At 35.9% G+C, this 16,732-nt stretch overlaps 3 protein-coding genes across 3 annotated transcripts in view; all 3 read left to right on the top strand.

The window, feature by feature from the left end:
* Positions 1-8,421, top strand: part of LOC107836409 (complement C1q-like protein 4) — an 11,420-nt gene extending 2,999 nt beyond the window's left edge. Inside the window, exons 2-6 of the mRNA XM_016672156.1 lie at positions 5,776-5,838; positions 7,233-7,295; positions 7,526-7,609; positions 7,885-8,016; positions 8,098-8,421. Of these exons, the coding sequence (XP_016527642.1) occupies positions 7,247-7,295; positions 7,526-7,609; positions 7,885-8,016; positions 8,098-8,381 (549 nt within the window). The 5' untranslated portion in view covers positions 5,776-5,838; positions 7,233-7,246 and the 3' untranslated portion in view covers positions 8,382-8,421. The remainder of the gene's footprint in view (positions 1-5,775; positions 5,839-7,232; positions 7,296-7,525; positions 7,610-7,884; positions 8,017-8,097) is intronic.
* LOC103138970 (complement C1q-like protein 2) lies at positions 415-2,916 on the top strand. The gene is made up of 5 exons (XM_007553389.2): positions 415-714; positions 1,388-1,450; positions 1,708-1,791; positions 2,383-2,514; positions 2,596-2,916. The coding sequence occupies exons 1-5, from the start codon at positions 447-449 to the stop codon at positions 2,877-2,879; spliced, it is 831 nt and encodes a 276-aa protein (XP_007553451.1). The 5' UTR covers positions 415-446; the 3' UTR covers positions 2,880-2,916.
* Positions 8,422-13,040: 4,619 nt separating the features above from the next.
* LOC103139022 (complement C1q-like protein 2) lies at positions 13,041-14,736 on the top strand. Its single transcript, XM_016672154.1, has 5 exons — positions 13,041-13,156; positions 13,249-13,290; positions 13,403-13,444; positions 13,670-13,804; positions 13,917-14,736. Exons 1-5 carry the CDS (start codon positions 13,096-13,098, stop codon positions 14,198-14,200), a joined length of 564 nt encoding a protein of 187 aa, XP_016527640.1. The 5' UTR covers positions 13,041-13,095; the 3' UTR covers positions 14,201-14,736.
* Positions 14,737-16,732: the final 1,996 nt, after the last annotated feature.

Raw genomic sequence — 16,732 nt, 5'->3', positions numbered from 1 at the left:
CTACAGAGTTACTCCTAATTGTCCAAAACTTGAGATTCAAAATGGTAAGCTTCAATGCTAATCAATTTCAATCAGTTTTGCGAAGTTTGAAACAAACTGTTTACTCAAATGAAAATACCAAAATACCATATTTTAATAACCTGTCTTAACAGTGAATGTGTCATTTCTACCAGTATCTTATGATCTCTACTATATTATCATACATTGTCACAATGTTGTAAGATTAATTTCAAAACGTTTTATCTGACCATCCCCCGTTTGACCAGAAAATACACCACAATGTAAAGAGAACTATCTGTAAAACAATTGCAAAAGGCCTATTTTGTACGCGAGTCCAAAATAACGGGTCTTATCACCTGCACGTGTTCCTGCAGGATGGTAATAATCAATAACGGAGAGTTACGCAGTATATAAGCTTGGATCATGCAAGAAACCACAAACCTTACATGCAGAGACGAAAACTGAGAAAAGAGATGGGAATGATTTTTCTATTGCTGTTAATCTGCTGTCTCTCCACAGCAGAGCTAGAAACAAAGTTTGACAACAAAATAAATTCATATGTCAGACAAACTGAATCACAGGACAGAGACACAGAAAGCCTTTCAAACCCACCAGAAACATGTACCCAGGACATCAATGGTGTGCTGAGAGAGATGACCGGTTCACTGGCTGGACTGAAGGTGCAGCTGGGATACTTAGAGAGAGACAACGAAGGTATGTTCATAAAAAAGATGCATCACATAAGTAATTAATGCTAAGAATTACTCATGGGGAGATCATTGCTTTGCAATCTTTTCTTTTATATCCACACAAACAGCTAATGGTGCTGATGAAACAGCAGGAGTTGATGATAAAACATTTGTAAAGGTTGCAGTTTGGATAGAAAAGGAATCAATAGCAAGTTAACCTGAAACTATTACCTTTGTGTCATTTTTGTACTGGAGTAACACAACCAACAAAACAAAGATGTCTACTTATGTCATGGTAGTTTATTTATACAGCACAGCACTAAATTAAAGCAACCATTTTAATGTAAATAAAATTTACTTGTGAGATGCATTGACTCCAGGCCAATTCACCTTTGTCTCAAATCATAGCTACTGTCTTTTGAACATTTCTCACCTGTCTCTAACTGTTGCATAGTGGCTTATGTCTTGTGACAGCATTTTAACTAATTATAAAGACAATAAAAAAGCTCAACTCTCACTCAAAATTTAAGTTATAAAGCTGAAGAGAATATCAGGTAAAATCACCTAAACTGGAAAAATATGTAATGGGAAAAGAGTTAAATGTTTTCTTACCAATGCTATATGCTGTGTTAAATTATTTTACTGACAGTGTAAATAATGGCTTATATTTTTGTTTTTTTTCCTTTTTACACCAACAGCTAAGGCCAGAGAACTGGAGTTGCTAAAGAATGAGTTGGATATGATTAAGCAACAGTTTCAAGGTATCTATTACATGAAAAATGAAATAACATATTAAATGTGTATTTACAATCTAATGAGGTCACATATTTGTCAGTGTAGTTTGTGTAATTTGTGGATTTGTTCATTTAAGATGTAAAGGTGAACATATAGATATCAGCTAGTAGTGTGTGTTAAAGTCTTCTTAAAATACTAATCCTAAATTACTCATGCAAATAATAAAATGAAGACCATTTGTTTTCTTTGACTCCTCTTTTTATTTATTTTACATAATCTCCAGCACAGGTAGAAGAGGTGACCACAGTCAAAGCCATGGCAAACAACACTGAACACCAAGTGGAGGTTCTGTGGACAGAAGGAAAAGGTAAGTTAGTTCATAATTGGCCTCACAATTGGAAAGAACCCATAATATTGTGCATGTTCTCATGTTGCAGCTGCAGCCAGCTATGCTATAGACTGGCCATGTGAAAAGTGTTTTTACATGTTTTACAGTGAGCGAGAGAGTGTTAACGCTTAAAACTGATTTATATTGTGATAATTTTACCTTTCAGATCCTGTTAAAATGACTTTTTTTCACATTACCTTTTTCACATGATAAGTTGAACTTAATAAAACTGGAACTGCAAGAAGGTGGATCAGAATATTTATCTATTTACTAGCTTGAAGAAGTTAAGAAATAAAAACGATTTTGGCCTTGCTGCTGGAAGCAATGAGAGAGAGAATGAAAAAGAGAGAGGAGAGAGAGAGTCTATGTCCTAGTAACAAAGGCGTAAAAACAGTCTTTTATCCTTTAAAGTAACTAAATGGTGTGACCCTATTCTTATAATCCTACCTAGACAGATAGAGATCCTATCACTATTCTCATTTGAGGGGAGAAAAGCTCACATGCATACACTTTTGAGAATCAAAGATGTGGCAACTAAAACTGATGGTAACTAGAGTTTCTGTCTTCCAGTGAAACGAGTGGCTTTCTCAACCTCTTTGTCAGCCAAGGGTACAGGAGACATTGGACCATTTAACACCCATGTGATTCTGGTCTTCAGAAATGTATTTGTCAATATTGGAAATGCCTACAACCCAGATACAGGTATTGAAATATATATTTCTACTTTAAAAAATGACAAGAGACATTGATGTTTGAAGTATAAAATTAAATATTATTCCTCAGGGCATTTCATCGCACCTGTGAGAGGAGCCTATCACTTTGAGATCCATATATATGGGCATGGACATCCTTCTCGTCCTTCATCTGCAGCGCTGATTAAGAATGGAGAACATGTCGTTATAGCATATGAATATCAAAGTAGCGGTTCGGCTGACTCTGCCAATGGTGTCACATTGCTGTTAGAGATCGGAGATGTTGTGTTTGTGCGTCAGTGGCCTAACTCATGGATTTATGATGGTCCCTTGCAGCCCACCACCTTCAGTGGCCATCTGCTTTTCACCATGTGAGGATTTAATAGTCCTACTTAAAAAAAAAAAGTACTTTCAGTAAGACAAATATCAGCTTCTGTATCTTGAAATACATATTCAAGCACCTCAAGCTCAATCACAATTTGTTTGTTATTTGGCTGAGGTTGCAGGATTTAATTAAAAGAAATACTGGGAATAATTCCTTAAAATTTTTACACATATTCATTTATTATCCTGTTTCAAAGAGATGGTTGAATAGACGACCAAACAGAAGTTCAGTTTTCTGCATTGCAAAAACAAGGGAGTGGCAGTGTCTCAGAAATCACAGTACGTGGCTCTGACTGGCTATGAAACTGAGGATATACTTTCAAGAGTAAAATCTGCATTTATATTCACCTTGAAAAAAAAAAACAGGCGTAAGAATTATATTTTTATCAAATGTTAGAATTGGGATAGATTACTCATCTGTTGTAAACAGCCAATATTGTTTTTCTAAAACAAAATGCATGTCTTAAGGTCTGGGATAAGATGCTTCTTTTCGAAGAAGAATCCATTACTGTGATCTTTCAGCCTCTTATCTTATCTGAAGCACAGTCTCGAGAAGCTTTGATGGCTTTTTAAAGTTAGAAACTGTCTGTGAAAGATAATTCTTTAAATACCCTGACTTGCCCTTAGTAGCCACATTATTATTGACATTTTAGCATTTGAATATTGTGCAGATTATTATTGGTGAAAGCTAGCACAAATAAAGAAAAAACAAACTGTTGGTCAATTTATTGGCCTTTCTAATTATCTTCTTTATTTCTTGATGAATACACTGTTCTATTCAAATAAATACATTTAATTTTAATGGTGCATTTGATGTCCAATTCTTCCATAAAGTCAGTTCAAATAGTAAATCGTTTTGCACTTGTTGGTTCATCAATAAACTCTCTTTTTCTTTGTCTGTGTGTGACAGGTGATATATGATGAAGCAGTCAAAATACATGCCTGAAGTAATGAAATAATCCCTCAAAATTTGACTGTGTCTTTGAAAAGTCCTATGGACACCCTAAAAAAACAGATTGTTGATATATTATTCAGAAAGATGAATACAGGATGGATTCGTTTCATCAATTCATTTCTTTTTTTACACTTATGAGGTTATAATTGAATCATTTTAGAACATGGCATTTAGCTTCAAACATTTGATTGAAGGTCCAAAAACTGTCTTGTTTTGCACAAAAAGCATACAATCATGATAATATGGACAAAATAACTTCTTACATCTGGGGGTTCTCGTTGTGTGTCCATTTTTCAAAACCAACCTTGTTGAATTACAAATTATGTTCTCTTAAAATCATTTGAAGTACCATATTTTCCATACTATAGAGCACACAATACCATAAAACGCAGCTACAATAAAAAAAAGAAAAAAAATTAAAAAAATAACTGGGAAAGTACATATAAGTACACCGGTGCTATAAGCCCGGTGAGGCTTATAGCACCTCACCGGGCTATAAGCCACTGGTATCTCCACTACTCTAGGTTTTCCATAAGGACCCAGCAGAGGGCAGAAGAGGGCTACGTCCTCACCGAACCGTGGTTTTCGTTCACACCGAGTTTACATACAGCGGCTCTATTTCCCTCCTGTACTGCCAGATTGATAGCCCTCAACTTAAAAGCTGCACCATACGAGTTTGAAGAAATTTCTCCGTCGTGCCTGCTGCTAGCATGTGCTTGTTGTAGAATCTAAATGAAAATTAGCACTTTCTTTGATTTCCAATTTTGACTTCCAATGATTCTCTTCCTGCTAAAGAGCCCCCTGGCGGTTGAAGAAAAATACACAGAGCCACACCAAGCTATAAGCCGCATGGTTCAAAGTGTAGGACAATAGTGGCGGCGTACAGTCCGAAAAATACGGTATTATAATTCTAACAAAAGAAACTTGTTATTTTTCTTCATCCAGTCCATGTGGTATTTCTCCTTGTCTACTGGCAAGGCACAGTGCAGTTTTAGACAATAAAACTTAGACAATGAATTAAAGCTCAGGCCGAGCTTGCATTCAGTTTTGTTAAGCATGTTTTGACTGCTGAATCATTTACTGTACACTAAAAACCTATTTGTGATTTGATTTGTTAATTCTGCGACATTTGTCACAGGAACAACAAACAATGTTCAAAGTCCAATGTTTCAAGTTTTATTACAATCTGGCAAGTGTTATTCAGCTATTGTAAAAGAAACTACTTAAGGGTTGGATGAAGGCAGAAAGAACCAGTAGACCACCAGGGACAGACTGAAAATGGAGACGTCAAAGGTTATAACTTCAAGATCTCCATCATCTGGGGACACAGCTCAGCTTGAGGCAGACTCCCACAGTGAAATAACTTCACATTTAAGGCAAACTGGACCACAGGTAGGAAACACAGAAAACCTGATAAATTATCAACAAACCTGTACACAGGACATCAATGCTGTGCTGAGAGAGCTGAGTGCATCGTTGGCCGGACTGAAGGTCGATATGGAGTACGTAAAGAAAGATAATGAAGGTATGAAGGTCCAATAGATGAAAATCCTAAGAAATCACTGCTTTGAATAACCATGTTGTTAATGTAGAAAATACTTTAATGTTCACCATTTACCACAACAGCCAAGGTGCTCCAACTTGAGTTCCAGAAGGAAGAGCTGGAGAAGCTGAAACAACAGAACCAAAGTATGAAACAAAAAATATAGAAGTAAAACACTGAAATTTAAGTTTTTAATTATTTTAGATTTTAATGTTGAATAAATGTTACAGTTTAAAAGATGTTTTAATAATGCAAAGAAATAGGGCAAAAAACTGTACTATGTGTTCAAAGTTATATATATATATAAATTATTATTATTTTCATTATTTTTTGCCTAACTTGAACTCTATTAAATGTTATTGTAAAGTTTGTTCTCTTCAATTCTTCAGTCAAGGAAAGAGAGTTGGAGGTCCAGAAGAAAAGACTGGACAAGCTAAAACAACAGCACCAAGGTATTTAGATATTGATAAACTGACCTACAAAATTAAATAGTAAATAATGATATCATCTTTTTTTATCATCTTTGTGTCACTAATCAACTAATGATTAGTGACATTTTGACATACCCTTGTATGTCAAAATGGGGTCCAACCAACCCCACACATGTAAAACCTGTATCATTTTCCATAGACCTCTACATTTGCCTCAGTTCTCGCACACACAAGGGTTAAGCAGTGTGTGGGTTTCAGCTAAAATAATAATTTCATAAAATCATGACAATGATGATTCAGTGATCATCACACTCTGGTTGTAGTTCATCTAATGGACACTTAAGCTAAATTGGATGAACTTAATCCATTGAGTCAGACGATCATGACATATTGAGTTGGATAAACATAATGAATTGAGTTAGATCAGGGGTGTCATACTCAAGGGTCATTGTCCTGCAGTTTTTAGATGTGCCACAGGTACAAAACACTGGAATGGAATGGCTTAATTACCTCCTCATCGTGTAGATCAGTTCTCCAGAGCCCCACTAACGACCTAATTATTCTGTTCAGGTGTGGTGCAGCAGAAGGACATCTAAAAGTTGCAGGGCATTGGCCCTGCAGGACTGAAGTTTGACACCTGTGTGTTAGATGATCATTGTATATTGTGTTGGATAGAATTAGTAAATTGAGTTGGGTAGAACTCAATTTACTAAGTTAACTGCAGTTGGCTAAACTTTATAAATTAGGTTGGATGAACTTAATTGAATTAGTTTCTACCAATTGAAGCAATGCAATTAAGTTGGTTCAACTAATTTATTTTCAGAGTGTGTTGAACAAATAAATTAAATGGTCACCCATACCAAATGTCCAGGGTCCAGAAGGGAGGAAGAGTTTCAATTTGTTTTAACATTTGAATATATTTGGAGAAAGTGGGCCCTCTCCTATTGCGTAAGGTGTATGTAGAATTAAAAAAAAAAAAAAGGTCCCCCAGTAAATTATATAGTAGGCTTGACCTACTATATACAGAGACAGTTTTTATCCTACAGCAATAACAAAACTAAATGCAATCAAAAATAACCATTAATCATCATGAATGATGTGTGTCAGAATGTGGTTATTCTTATTTATTAGTTTTTTTTGTTGTTGTTTTTTTTATCACTTACTTGTTATGGATATCTTACAGTATATGTAAAGTGTGAGCAGCACATGCACTGACTGACGGCACTTTTTAAATTTCGTTGTTCTTGTGACAATGACAATAAAGATTTATCTTATCTTATCTATCTTACCAGTCATTTTCTGGGTAAAATACACTAACAAAGTTGAAAGATATAGCATCAATAAGCGATGGTTTTATCTAAATGTTTATTATCAAATAACATCATGGTACAAGTTTGTTCTCTTCAATTCTTCAGTCAAGGAGAGAGAGATGGAGGTCCAGAAGAAAGAGCTGGAAAATCTAAAACAACAGCACCAAGGTATTTAGATAATGATAAACTGACTTACAAAAAGGAATATATAATAATGATATCATCTTGTTTTATCATCTCTGTGTCACCTACCAATTTCTCTCATCTCAAACTCAATCAGATTGAACAACTAAAACCAATTAAGCATTTTATGGGTTTCAGCTGATATAATCATTTCATAAAATCATGACAATGATGACTCAGTGATCATTATGACTCTTTTGTTTGTATGATTTCAGCTCAGGCAGAGGAACTAATCAGTGTTAAGGTCAAGGCAAACAACACAGGAAACGAAGTGGAGATTCTGAGGAGAGAAGGAGAAGGTTTGTGAAATTAAAAATAAACTTACTGTCACATCAATACTGTCAGTCACCATAAGGCTGATTTAAAAAATAAAGCTCATTAAGTTTTAAATTGTTTGGATACTAATAAATTTTGAATGACTTTAGGATTTAATTTGATCTTGTAAAAGAAGAAGAGAGACAAATGTTCTGAAGATAACACTGACTAATGTGGATTCTTTCAAATGTTTGTCTTAACATATTATTGTTTAGATCATAAGAAACTATTAAAACCTAATCAGGTTTTGACCTCACAGTGAATCGAGTGGCTTTCTCAGCCTCCTTGTTGGACTCAGGTAGTGAAGACATTGGACCATTTAATGCACAGACTAATCTGGTCTTCAGGCGTGTTGTAGCAAACATTGGAAATGCCTACAACCCAAATACAGGTATCAGAATGTTTACATTATGATTGGTATTATTTATGGAAACTATAAAATTGAACTAAAACATAAAAACATGTTCAACAGGGTTTTTTATTGCACCAGTGAGAGGAGTCTACCACTTTGAGTTCTTTATCTATGGACATGGACATGCTTCACACGGCTCAGGAGCTGCGTTGTCCAAAAATGGAGAACATATCGTTCTTGGATATGAACATCAGGCTTCTCTCGGTGTTAATGCTGGTAATAGTGCCACCTTGCTGTTAGAGGTAGGAGACGTTGTGTTTTTGCGTCAGTGGAAAAACACAAGGATTCATGACAGTCAAAGTCATCACACAACCTTCAGTGGTCATCTGCTTTTCCCCATGTGAGGATCAAGGAGTCCAGATTTTCTTCAAGAAGAAAACATTGCATCATCATGACATCATGTCTGAACTGAACTCTAAAAAGTGTTTTTGGCTGTAGTTCATTTTATCGACTTATTTACATTAATTTCACTTAATTCATTTGGTTTAGTGATGACAACTTTCTTTTCTGTGTTCAATTAACTTAATTGACTTAAGGAAACTTTTTACTTTCACTTCACTTGAAAAAATTTAGTTCAATAGCAGTCCTGTATTGTATGTCTGACCAATTCAGTATATTATGATCGTCCCACTCAATTCATTAAGTTTATTTACTAAGTTTTTAGAACTTAATTCATTAAATGTATTTAATATTACAAATTTAAGACTATCTTACTCAAATCATTTATTTTTGTCTATTAAATAACGCAAATCTCTTTAACTAAATTCTGTAGAAAGTGAACTCAAACTTTTAAGTTGTTACAAACTAAAAAAAAAAAGAAATATCCAAAATTACATTATCACTCACATTAGACTTAAAATACAGCTACAATTTAAATAATTTTAAATGTATGTTTTAACATGTTATTTTAGTTCATCAAAGATCCTGTACACTGAAAAAAATAGTTAAACCAACTTGACTTATGAAGTTGCAGCAAAGGTCGTCAGGCTGGAATCAAACCTGTGACAGCAATGCTAAACACTCAGGTCTCCTTATGAGTTGTGCTTCACCGCTGCATCACCTCAGCAGCCTGGTGGATGGAGGATCTGTCCCTGGTGAAGTTTGGCTCATGAGATCAGCTATCAGATATGAATGCAGCAATGAACTTAATTGTTTCAAATACACTTTTTAGAGAACTTTTTAAAACTTAAAAACTGGATAAACTTGATAAATTGAGTTGGATGATCATAATATATTGAATTAGATACAATTAGCAAATTGAGTTGGATAGACATAACTTGAGTTGGTTAAACTTAATAAATTAAGTTGGACAAACTTTATTGAATTACTTGTTACCCATCCATCCATTTTCTGTACACCTTTTCCCTATTGGGATTGGGAGGGTTGCTGGTGCTGATCTGCAGCTAATGTTCTGGGCAAGAGGCAGGGTACACCCTGGGCAGGTTGCCCTCTAACAGACCTGCCCAGTTTGTTACAGAGCAACACAACCACACCTAGGGAGAATTTAGAGAGGTTGGAGTACCTGAAGAGAACCCATGCATGCACAGGGAGAACATGCAAACTCCATGCAGACAGAGTCTACGGCCAAGAATTGAACCTAGGACCTTCTTGCTGCAATTCAACAGTGCTACCAACTGCACCACTGTCCAGCCCTTGTTGCCAGTTGAAGCAATTTAATTAAGTTGGTTCAACTAATTTATGTTTACAGTGTAGTTAAAAAAAACAAACACTTTTTACATTGTTAGAAGTTTTAGACTTTCTGTTTCCCTGGTATTATTACATCAAACCAATCCTCAGCAGCCATGATTGGTGGATTTCTTGTTAAAAATGTTATTGTGTTTATTTTAGGAACATCAGGCATAAGATAACCAATAATAAACGTTCGCTTATTTTCACTTCCAGTTTTTTAGAGCAAATTCTCTACTGGAAAACATTTTAATTTGTTTTAAAAAAATCTCTAGTGTTTAGCAACCATTTATTTTAAAAGTAAAAATAAAGTCTATCTTTGGTTGAAACATACTTTTGTCTTTTTTCAATATCACAGCTTAATAGGGTTGGTAATAGTATTGAATATATCATGAAGCTCATCTTAAATCTTAAGAGTCAAAAAGATGAGACTTGATTCATGTGTTTTTCTGTCTTTAATATAGATTTTCAAATATCTGATTTTCAATAACCAAAGAAAAAAAAATAAAAATGATAATTGTAAGGGCCCTGACCGACAGGGGGCCCTCCACAATTTAATTATTTATTTTTTGTTCATAGAAATTAAAAAGAAAATTGGGGCCCTGTCAATTCCAAAATTAATCATATTGTATTTTCAAAGATTGTTTTTAGCAATACAAATTTTATGTTCCCACTCCCAGATCAAAAAACACACATCCGTATTTGCCCTGAACCTCCCTATCTGCATTAAATGGTTTGTTCCTGCTTGGAGCACTTGAGAGTGACTGTTCAGCAGCAATCAGTGCAATACATGAACGATTGTGGTAGTTACTGTGCTGCTAAAAAAAGTTATAAAATCATGTTTTCAAAAAGAGAGAGAGAGAGAGAGAGAAAAAGGCAAGAATGTTAATTTATAACCCAGTTTTTCTCTAAGAGAGGTGAGTAGACTGTGTGAGATTATCAACCATTTAGCATAATTAGCTTAGCTACAGACTGCTGTTTGCCTCCTTTTCACTAGCATTTATTGAATTAAGGAAAAAAATTACCAACATATTCATATATTTAACTTGTCCCTTGTACCTTTTACCACCTAACAACAAATGAGTCAGTCAGCAGCAGCTCTAACCCACATCCCTTCTGATCTGTTCTCTTCTGAGTGAAATTAAAGCTGCAGTATGTCACTTTTTAAAAAGTTTAAAACTGTCGTTATGTTGTAACTGTATGGTATGAGAGGTAATCTGTGAAAAATCTATTTCTTCTGCCTTCTCCCAGTGCTAGAAACAACCAGTCGGTGGCAGGAGAGTTTTAGTGCTGTCAATCACAATCTCATGTGGTACTGCTCATCCTTCCTCCCCCTCAATTTGTGCGTGCTGCAGCTAGCATAGCACAGAAGTATGCAGATTCAAACTGTGAATGCTCAGTTTAGCTAGCATAGCTACCAATGATGGCAGATAAACGGTTTCTTGTAATGATAAGTTGCTTCTCCACCATTAGCACATATAGCAGTGAGTGAATGAGGCTAATTGACCGTGCTAAGAGTGTCCTGCTAGTTCTGATTGGTTGTTTTGGTCAGAATGGTACATTACTTTAACCAGTAATAGTAGTTCAGGAAGGAGGTGGAGGAGATTGATTGTTTTCACAGATTATCTGTCTCATAACAAACTGTTACGACATCGTGGCAGCTTTAACAAATATGGAGAAAACATATTTTTTATCAAAGTTATGTATTGCAGCTTGAATAAAATGCAACTACATAGCATTTTTAGAAGTCTGGATTGCTTTATGTGTAGTTGGACATTGCTTTTGACTGTTGCCCGTGGGGAGACATTTCAATAATCTAATAGAAAAAATGTAAGCAACCTACTTGCATACTGGATGTGGACTGTTGGATGTAAAATTCATGAGCAGTAAATATTGTGCTAATTATCAGTATTGAACCACAGAAAGCAAGACAGATGCAAGCCTTTAAAATTGTGATGCTTTTTATAGGTCAAATAGACTCAAAAAATTGTAACAGCAGCTGCGCAGGGGGCCCAAACATTTTTTTGTCAGGGGGCCCACGATTCCTGGCAGCGCCCCTGTCTGTGGATTTGATACCAGGTAGATTCGTGTCCAATTGCTGTGTGATCTACTGTGATCTGCCTCAGGACAGCCAACTTGGCCTTCTGTTATTTTTTTTGTTTGTTTTTTATTTGAGTTCATACCGACATACCTTATGTATTAAACCAGTCACTGGTTGTCATGTAAGCTGATGATTCAACACTGTTCTATTCTGATTCACATGCCATCAACAGTACTGGAGAACGAGATCAGTTTACCTGTGAAATAGGTTAATGATAATATTATGTCTTTAAATACCAAAACCAGATCCAAGTTATTTGATTGCACAATAATTCACAGCTTATCCTTACTATGAAGACAAGGATATCAGTTCAAAAATCCACAGGAAGGTGGCCAGCGATGAAGGAACAGGTTCCACTGACCGCTCATATGTGATTGAGATGCTAACAAACAGTACCACGGTTTCAGTCTGCTTTCAGGGAAGCAACAGTAATCTAATTACTTTTTTTTCTGGAATTGTAGTCACTTACTTTACTCGTTACTTGAAAAAAGTAAACAAATTACAGCAACACGTTACTGCCCATCACTGGCCATGAAAGCACTAAGACCCACCTCCTGGCTCTGATTGGTTGTTATTAGTTAGCACTGGTAGAAATATTATCTGGGTCATTCCATACTATCACAACATAGTGACAGCTTTAACAAATATGCAAAGCACATTTATTTTTTATAAAAGTTACATACTGGAGCTGTATAGAACCACCACTAGTTCCACTGAAATGTGTTCAGTACCATGAGCAATTAAATATATTAATCATGAATGCAACAATGGATCATTAATACCCAAGTAATAAGAATGACTATTCAAAACTCAGTTGCTTCCATGATTCATTTGTTTCAACAAAATCCAATGTTTTTAAAGCTTTAGACTTAATTAAATGTTTGGCTTTCAGAAGTGTGCCAGTAACATAATGTTTATGACTAAAGATTATGCCTTTTGATTGGTCAAACCCACAGAACATCTGTTATCTGCATGACCTTCATACAAAATATTTAGTTAATTATTAGTCAGCTGCTCTGAATATTTAAGGCTCGGACCATCATAGAAACCACAAAGGCAACCTGCAAAATATGATGTTGAGAATGGAGATCACAATGCTTTTATCATTGTTGTTGCTAATCCACTCTCTCTCCACAGCTCAGCTTCAACCAGACTCTAACAATGAAGTTATTTCACATTTAAGGCAAACAGAATCACAGGCAGCAGGTGCAGGAAATCTCTCTGACAATCAACAAACTTGTGCACAGGACATTCATGCAGTGCTGAGAGAGATGAGCGCCTCATTGGCTGCACTGAAGGTTGGTATGGAGTATCTACAGAGAGATAATGAAGGTATGTTAAACAGAAATCACTGCTGTATGAAACTTAAGGGTTTATATTCAAACAGTCACATTTAAATGTTTTTCATTTTACTCCTGAAACAGCCAAGACAGAAGAACTGGACTTGCTAAAACAACAATATCAAGGTATTTAGAAGAGAACAAACAAAACTCTGACGTTATCACCGAAAGACATTTAGCATAAGAAGGACATTGTATTAACTAATATCAATTATCGGTTTGGGTTTTCCTATTTTAGAGCAAGTGACAAAAGTAAGACGTCTTGAGCAGCAGTACCAAGGTATTTATAACTTTAACAATAAATAATTTTGTGATAAGTGAGACATTTAAAGAATTATCTTAAATATTTAGAAGCAAAACAGATTTAAATAAACAATTTTCAAAATCTCAGAAGAGAATAGAATAGAAAAAGTTGTCACCAAAGATATCAGAAATTTGTCTTCAAGTGGGCTCTGAACACCCACAACAACTCCATAAGACATAACTGCTGCTTTCTCTGTGTCAGGAAAACAAGTGGCGTTCTCCGCCTCAGTGTTCGCTGGGGGTGCTCAAGGATACGTCGGACCATTTAACACAGACACAGTTCTGGTCTTCAGACATGTGGCTACTAATACTGGGAATGCCTACAACTCACACACAGGTACACAGATTTATGTATTCATCTCTAATGAGTTGCTTTCCTTTGAGAGCCTGAGAAAAAAATATTGATAATGATTCACTAATTCTACCAATAATCATATAAATTTTTACAGGGATTTTTTTTGCACCCGTCAGAGGAGTCTATCATTTTGAGTTCTACCTACATGGCCATGGACATGCGTCACATCCTACAGCTGCTTCGTTGGTCAAGAATGGGCAGCAAATCTTCACTGCTTTTGAAGGGCAAGCTTCCTCTTCTGTTAATCCTTCTAATGGGGTGATTTTACATTTAGAGTCTGGAGATGTTGTTTTTGTGCGTCTCTGGCAGAACGCAAGAATTTTTGACAATGGTAATCATTATACAACCTTCAGTGGCCATCTGCTTTTCCCCATGTGAGCAGGAAACTTATCTGATTTTCTTTGGGCATCAGGTTTTACTTTTGTGACTCATAATTAAACTTTGCAGAAGGTTACATTTTTATATAATGTTTTGATGATGTTAAAATAAAAATATTGGCAGCAGGATTTGCTGGCTTGGTCAGTAAAGTACTGGGTTAGACCCATGATTAGCTTTATATCAGCAAGTTCAAGTGTCTGTAATTTTACTCAGCTCCTAATTCAGAAATCAGATCTTTAAAAAGATTGTTTATTTCAGCTTTTATTTTTTTAAAAGCATTTGAGTGAATGCCTAATTTGGAACAAAAAAAAACCTTAATAAAGAATAAAGAAACATCAATGTAGAACCAGAATAACAGTCAAAAGGGAATTAAGAAATTAAATCATACAATTTTTAAGCAGAATTAACCATATTCCTGAAGGCAGCAAAAATATTATATAAGGACTTTATTGCTCAGCACACACTGAATGTATAATCACATATATGCAGTAAATTAAAATATGTCATGATAAGGTTCTAATTGTAAATGTGATATCTGTCATGGTAGGGTCTAGTTTTCGCACCCACATGCAAGAACAAGATCAGGAGGAGTGTTCGAATAATGATAGATTTTAATGAGAAAAAAGGTAAATAAAAGTTGATCAGGATTCGGAGGAGGGGACCGGGTCTTCTGTCTGTCAACGAGAGGTAAGTAGTTAAAGGTGGATTCAGGGGTCATGGGAATCTGTGTTGCAGGCAGATGATAGGGCGTCTTACTTGCTGGAGAGTGCGTCGGGATCCTGAACCAGATGAGGGAAATGAAGGAAAATCCAGGTACCGGTAGGTTGGTGAGGTGGAGGACGTTGGAGGGCACAGGCAAGTTTAACTGCGGGAGCGGCGGAGCTGGTGGCCGACAGGGTCCGGGTGGGAACTCGCTTCCAGGATAGTAGCGACCTGCAGGTACTACCCGTGGGCCAGGTAGGTTATCCTCTGGGGCAGGACCGTGAGGGATGGAGCACAGAATAGTGCGGCCCACTGGGATCCCCGGTTGCTCCACAAAGGTAGCTCAGGTGAACCAGGAGCGGCAGAATCACAGGAGTTCAGAACAGCAACGGGAAACTCCTGAACGAGGAAACACAACGAATGATTAAACAGAGTTAGTACTCAGGGGGCCTCTCAGAGAAACGTTTACCGTAGTAAGCTAACACTCAGGCACTGAAGAGTCGACCAGCCGCTTCTTAAATGCTGCACCGCAGTCATCTCCAAATAGACAACAGGTGTGTCTACCGGATTGGAGAACGCCTCTCCAGGGACCCAAACCACCCGACGACACCTGGTGGAAAAGGAAGGAAGCAGCAGGCGCACCCAAACAAACAAAATCCCTCAAAAAAAAAGGAAACAAAAATGAAACAAAGCTCGGGTCATAACAATATCTTCATTTGCTGTAAGCTGAAAATCATAATAATTAACATAAATAAAGGTGTTTCAAACTATTATATTCCAATAAAAATGTTAATGGATGTTTCACTCACATCTTTGTTTGGCTTTGCATTAAATAACAGAAGGGCAGAGGTTTTAGTGTCAGGTTTCAAAATACAAAACAATATAGAAGTGCAAAAGGTAGCCATTTGTCCTAAATTTGTTGAAATGGTAACCAAGGGGGAAAATAACAACATTCTCACAATGTTTTTGAATCTTCCTCTTCTTCACCTGATCAACATGAGGCTTTGAAAATTAGTCGGGTGTAAAGTGTTCATCATAAACTGAAAATTTCTCCATTGCCCTTAAATACGTGATTGTTGTCTTTATGCTTTATTTGTTATGGGGTTGCAACTAAACATAATAATAATAATAATAATCATCATCATCATAAAAACAATGTTACTGTGACACCAAATAACGGCTAATTTACAAATTCGTTGGATGGCAACACTTTGAAAGAAGAATTTTTTTTTAGATTTTACTTTTCTTTGCTGTCTTTTCCATTGGTTGGATATAGTGTGCAATGTTAGATTCAAAGTGTAAGATACTTCCCTTATTAAAATAAATATGTGGAATGTCATCATCTGTTCATCTTACAATGTGTACTTTTTTCTGCTTGTGTATAAAAGTGTTTGGACAATAGTGCCGAGTACAAAGTTCAAGCTTGTTCTGATATAACGGGATGTAGTATTGTATCTGATTGATTTGTTTGAGCAATCTGGATTTAACTAAAAGGCAGTGTGCAGCGTTAGGTTTTGGAGCAGGATGACAGTGACTTAGCAGTGCAGCTGGCAGCTCGTTTCTCTGAAGGACAGACAGTAATAAAGAGGAGAAAAGCAGAGAAACTGGTCAGAGTTCTGAGCTGCAGTTTTGCGCCAACAGTGTAAAACACTGGAACTACTTAATATTAGCTTGGTGTGATGTGAATTTTATTTTCTGTTTTAATTAAAAAATAATAATAAAATTCACACGCTGTTAATGGTTTACATCTTTTGACGCATTACCTTTTTTATTCTTTTCTGTTGAGACAAAACATTTTTTTTATTGATTAAAAAATTATAATTTTTTTAT

Source organism: Poecilia formosa, unplaced genomic scaffold (assembly GCF_000485575.1).
Source record: "Poecilia formosa unplaced genomic scaffold, Poecilia_formosa-5.1.2 Scaffold56, whole genome shotgun sequence".
Lineage (NCBI taxonomy): Eukaryota > Metazoa > Chordata > Actinopteri > Cyprinodontiformes > Poeciliidae > Poecilia > Poecilia formosa.
The sequence above is the reverse complement of the archived record's forward strand: the minus strand, read 5'-3'. Positions and strand labels throughout refer to the sequence as shown.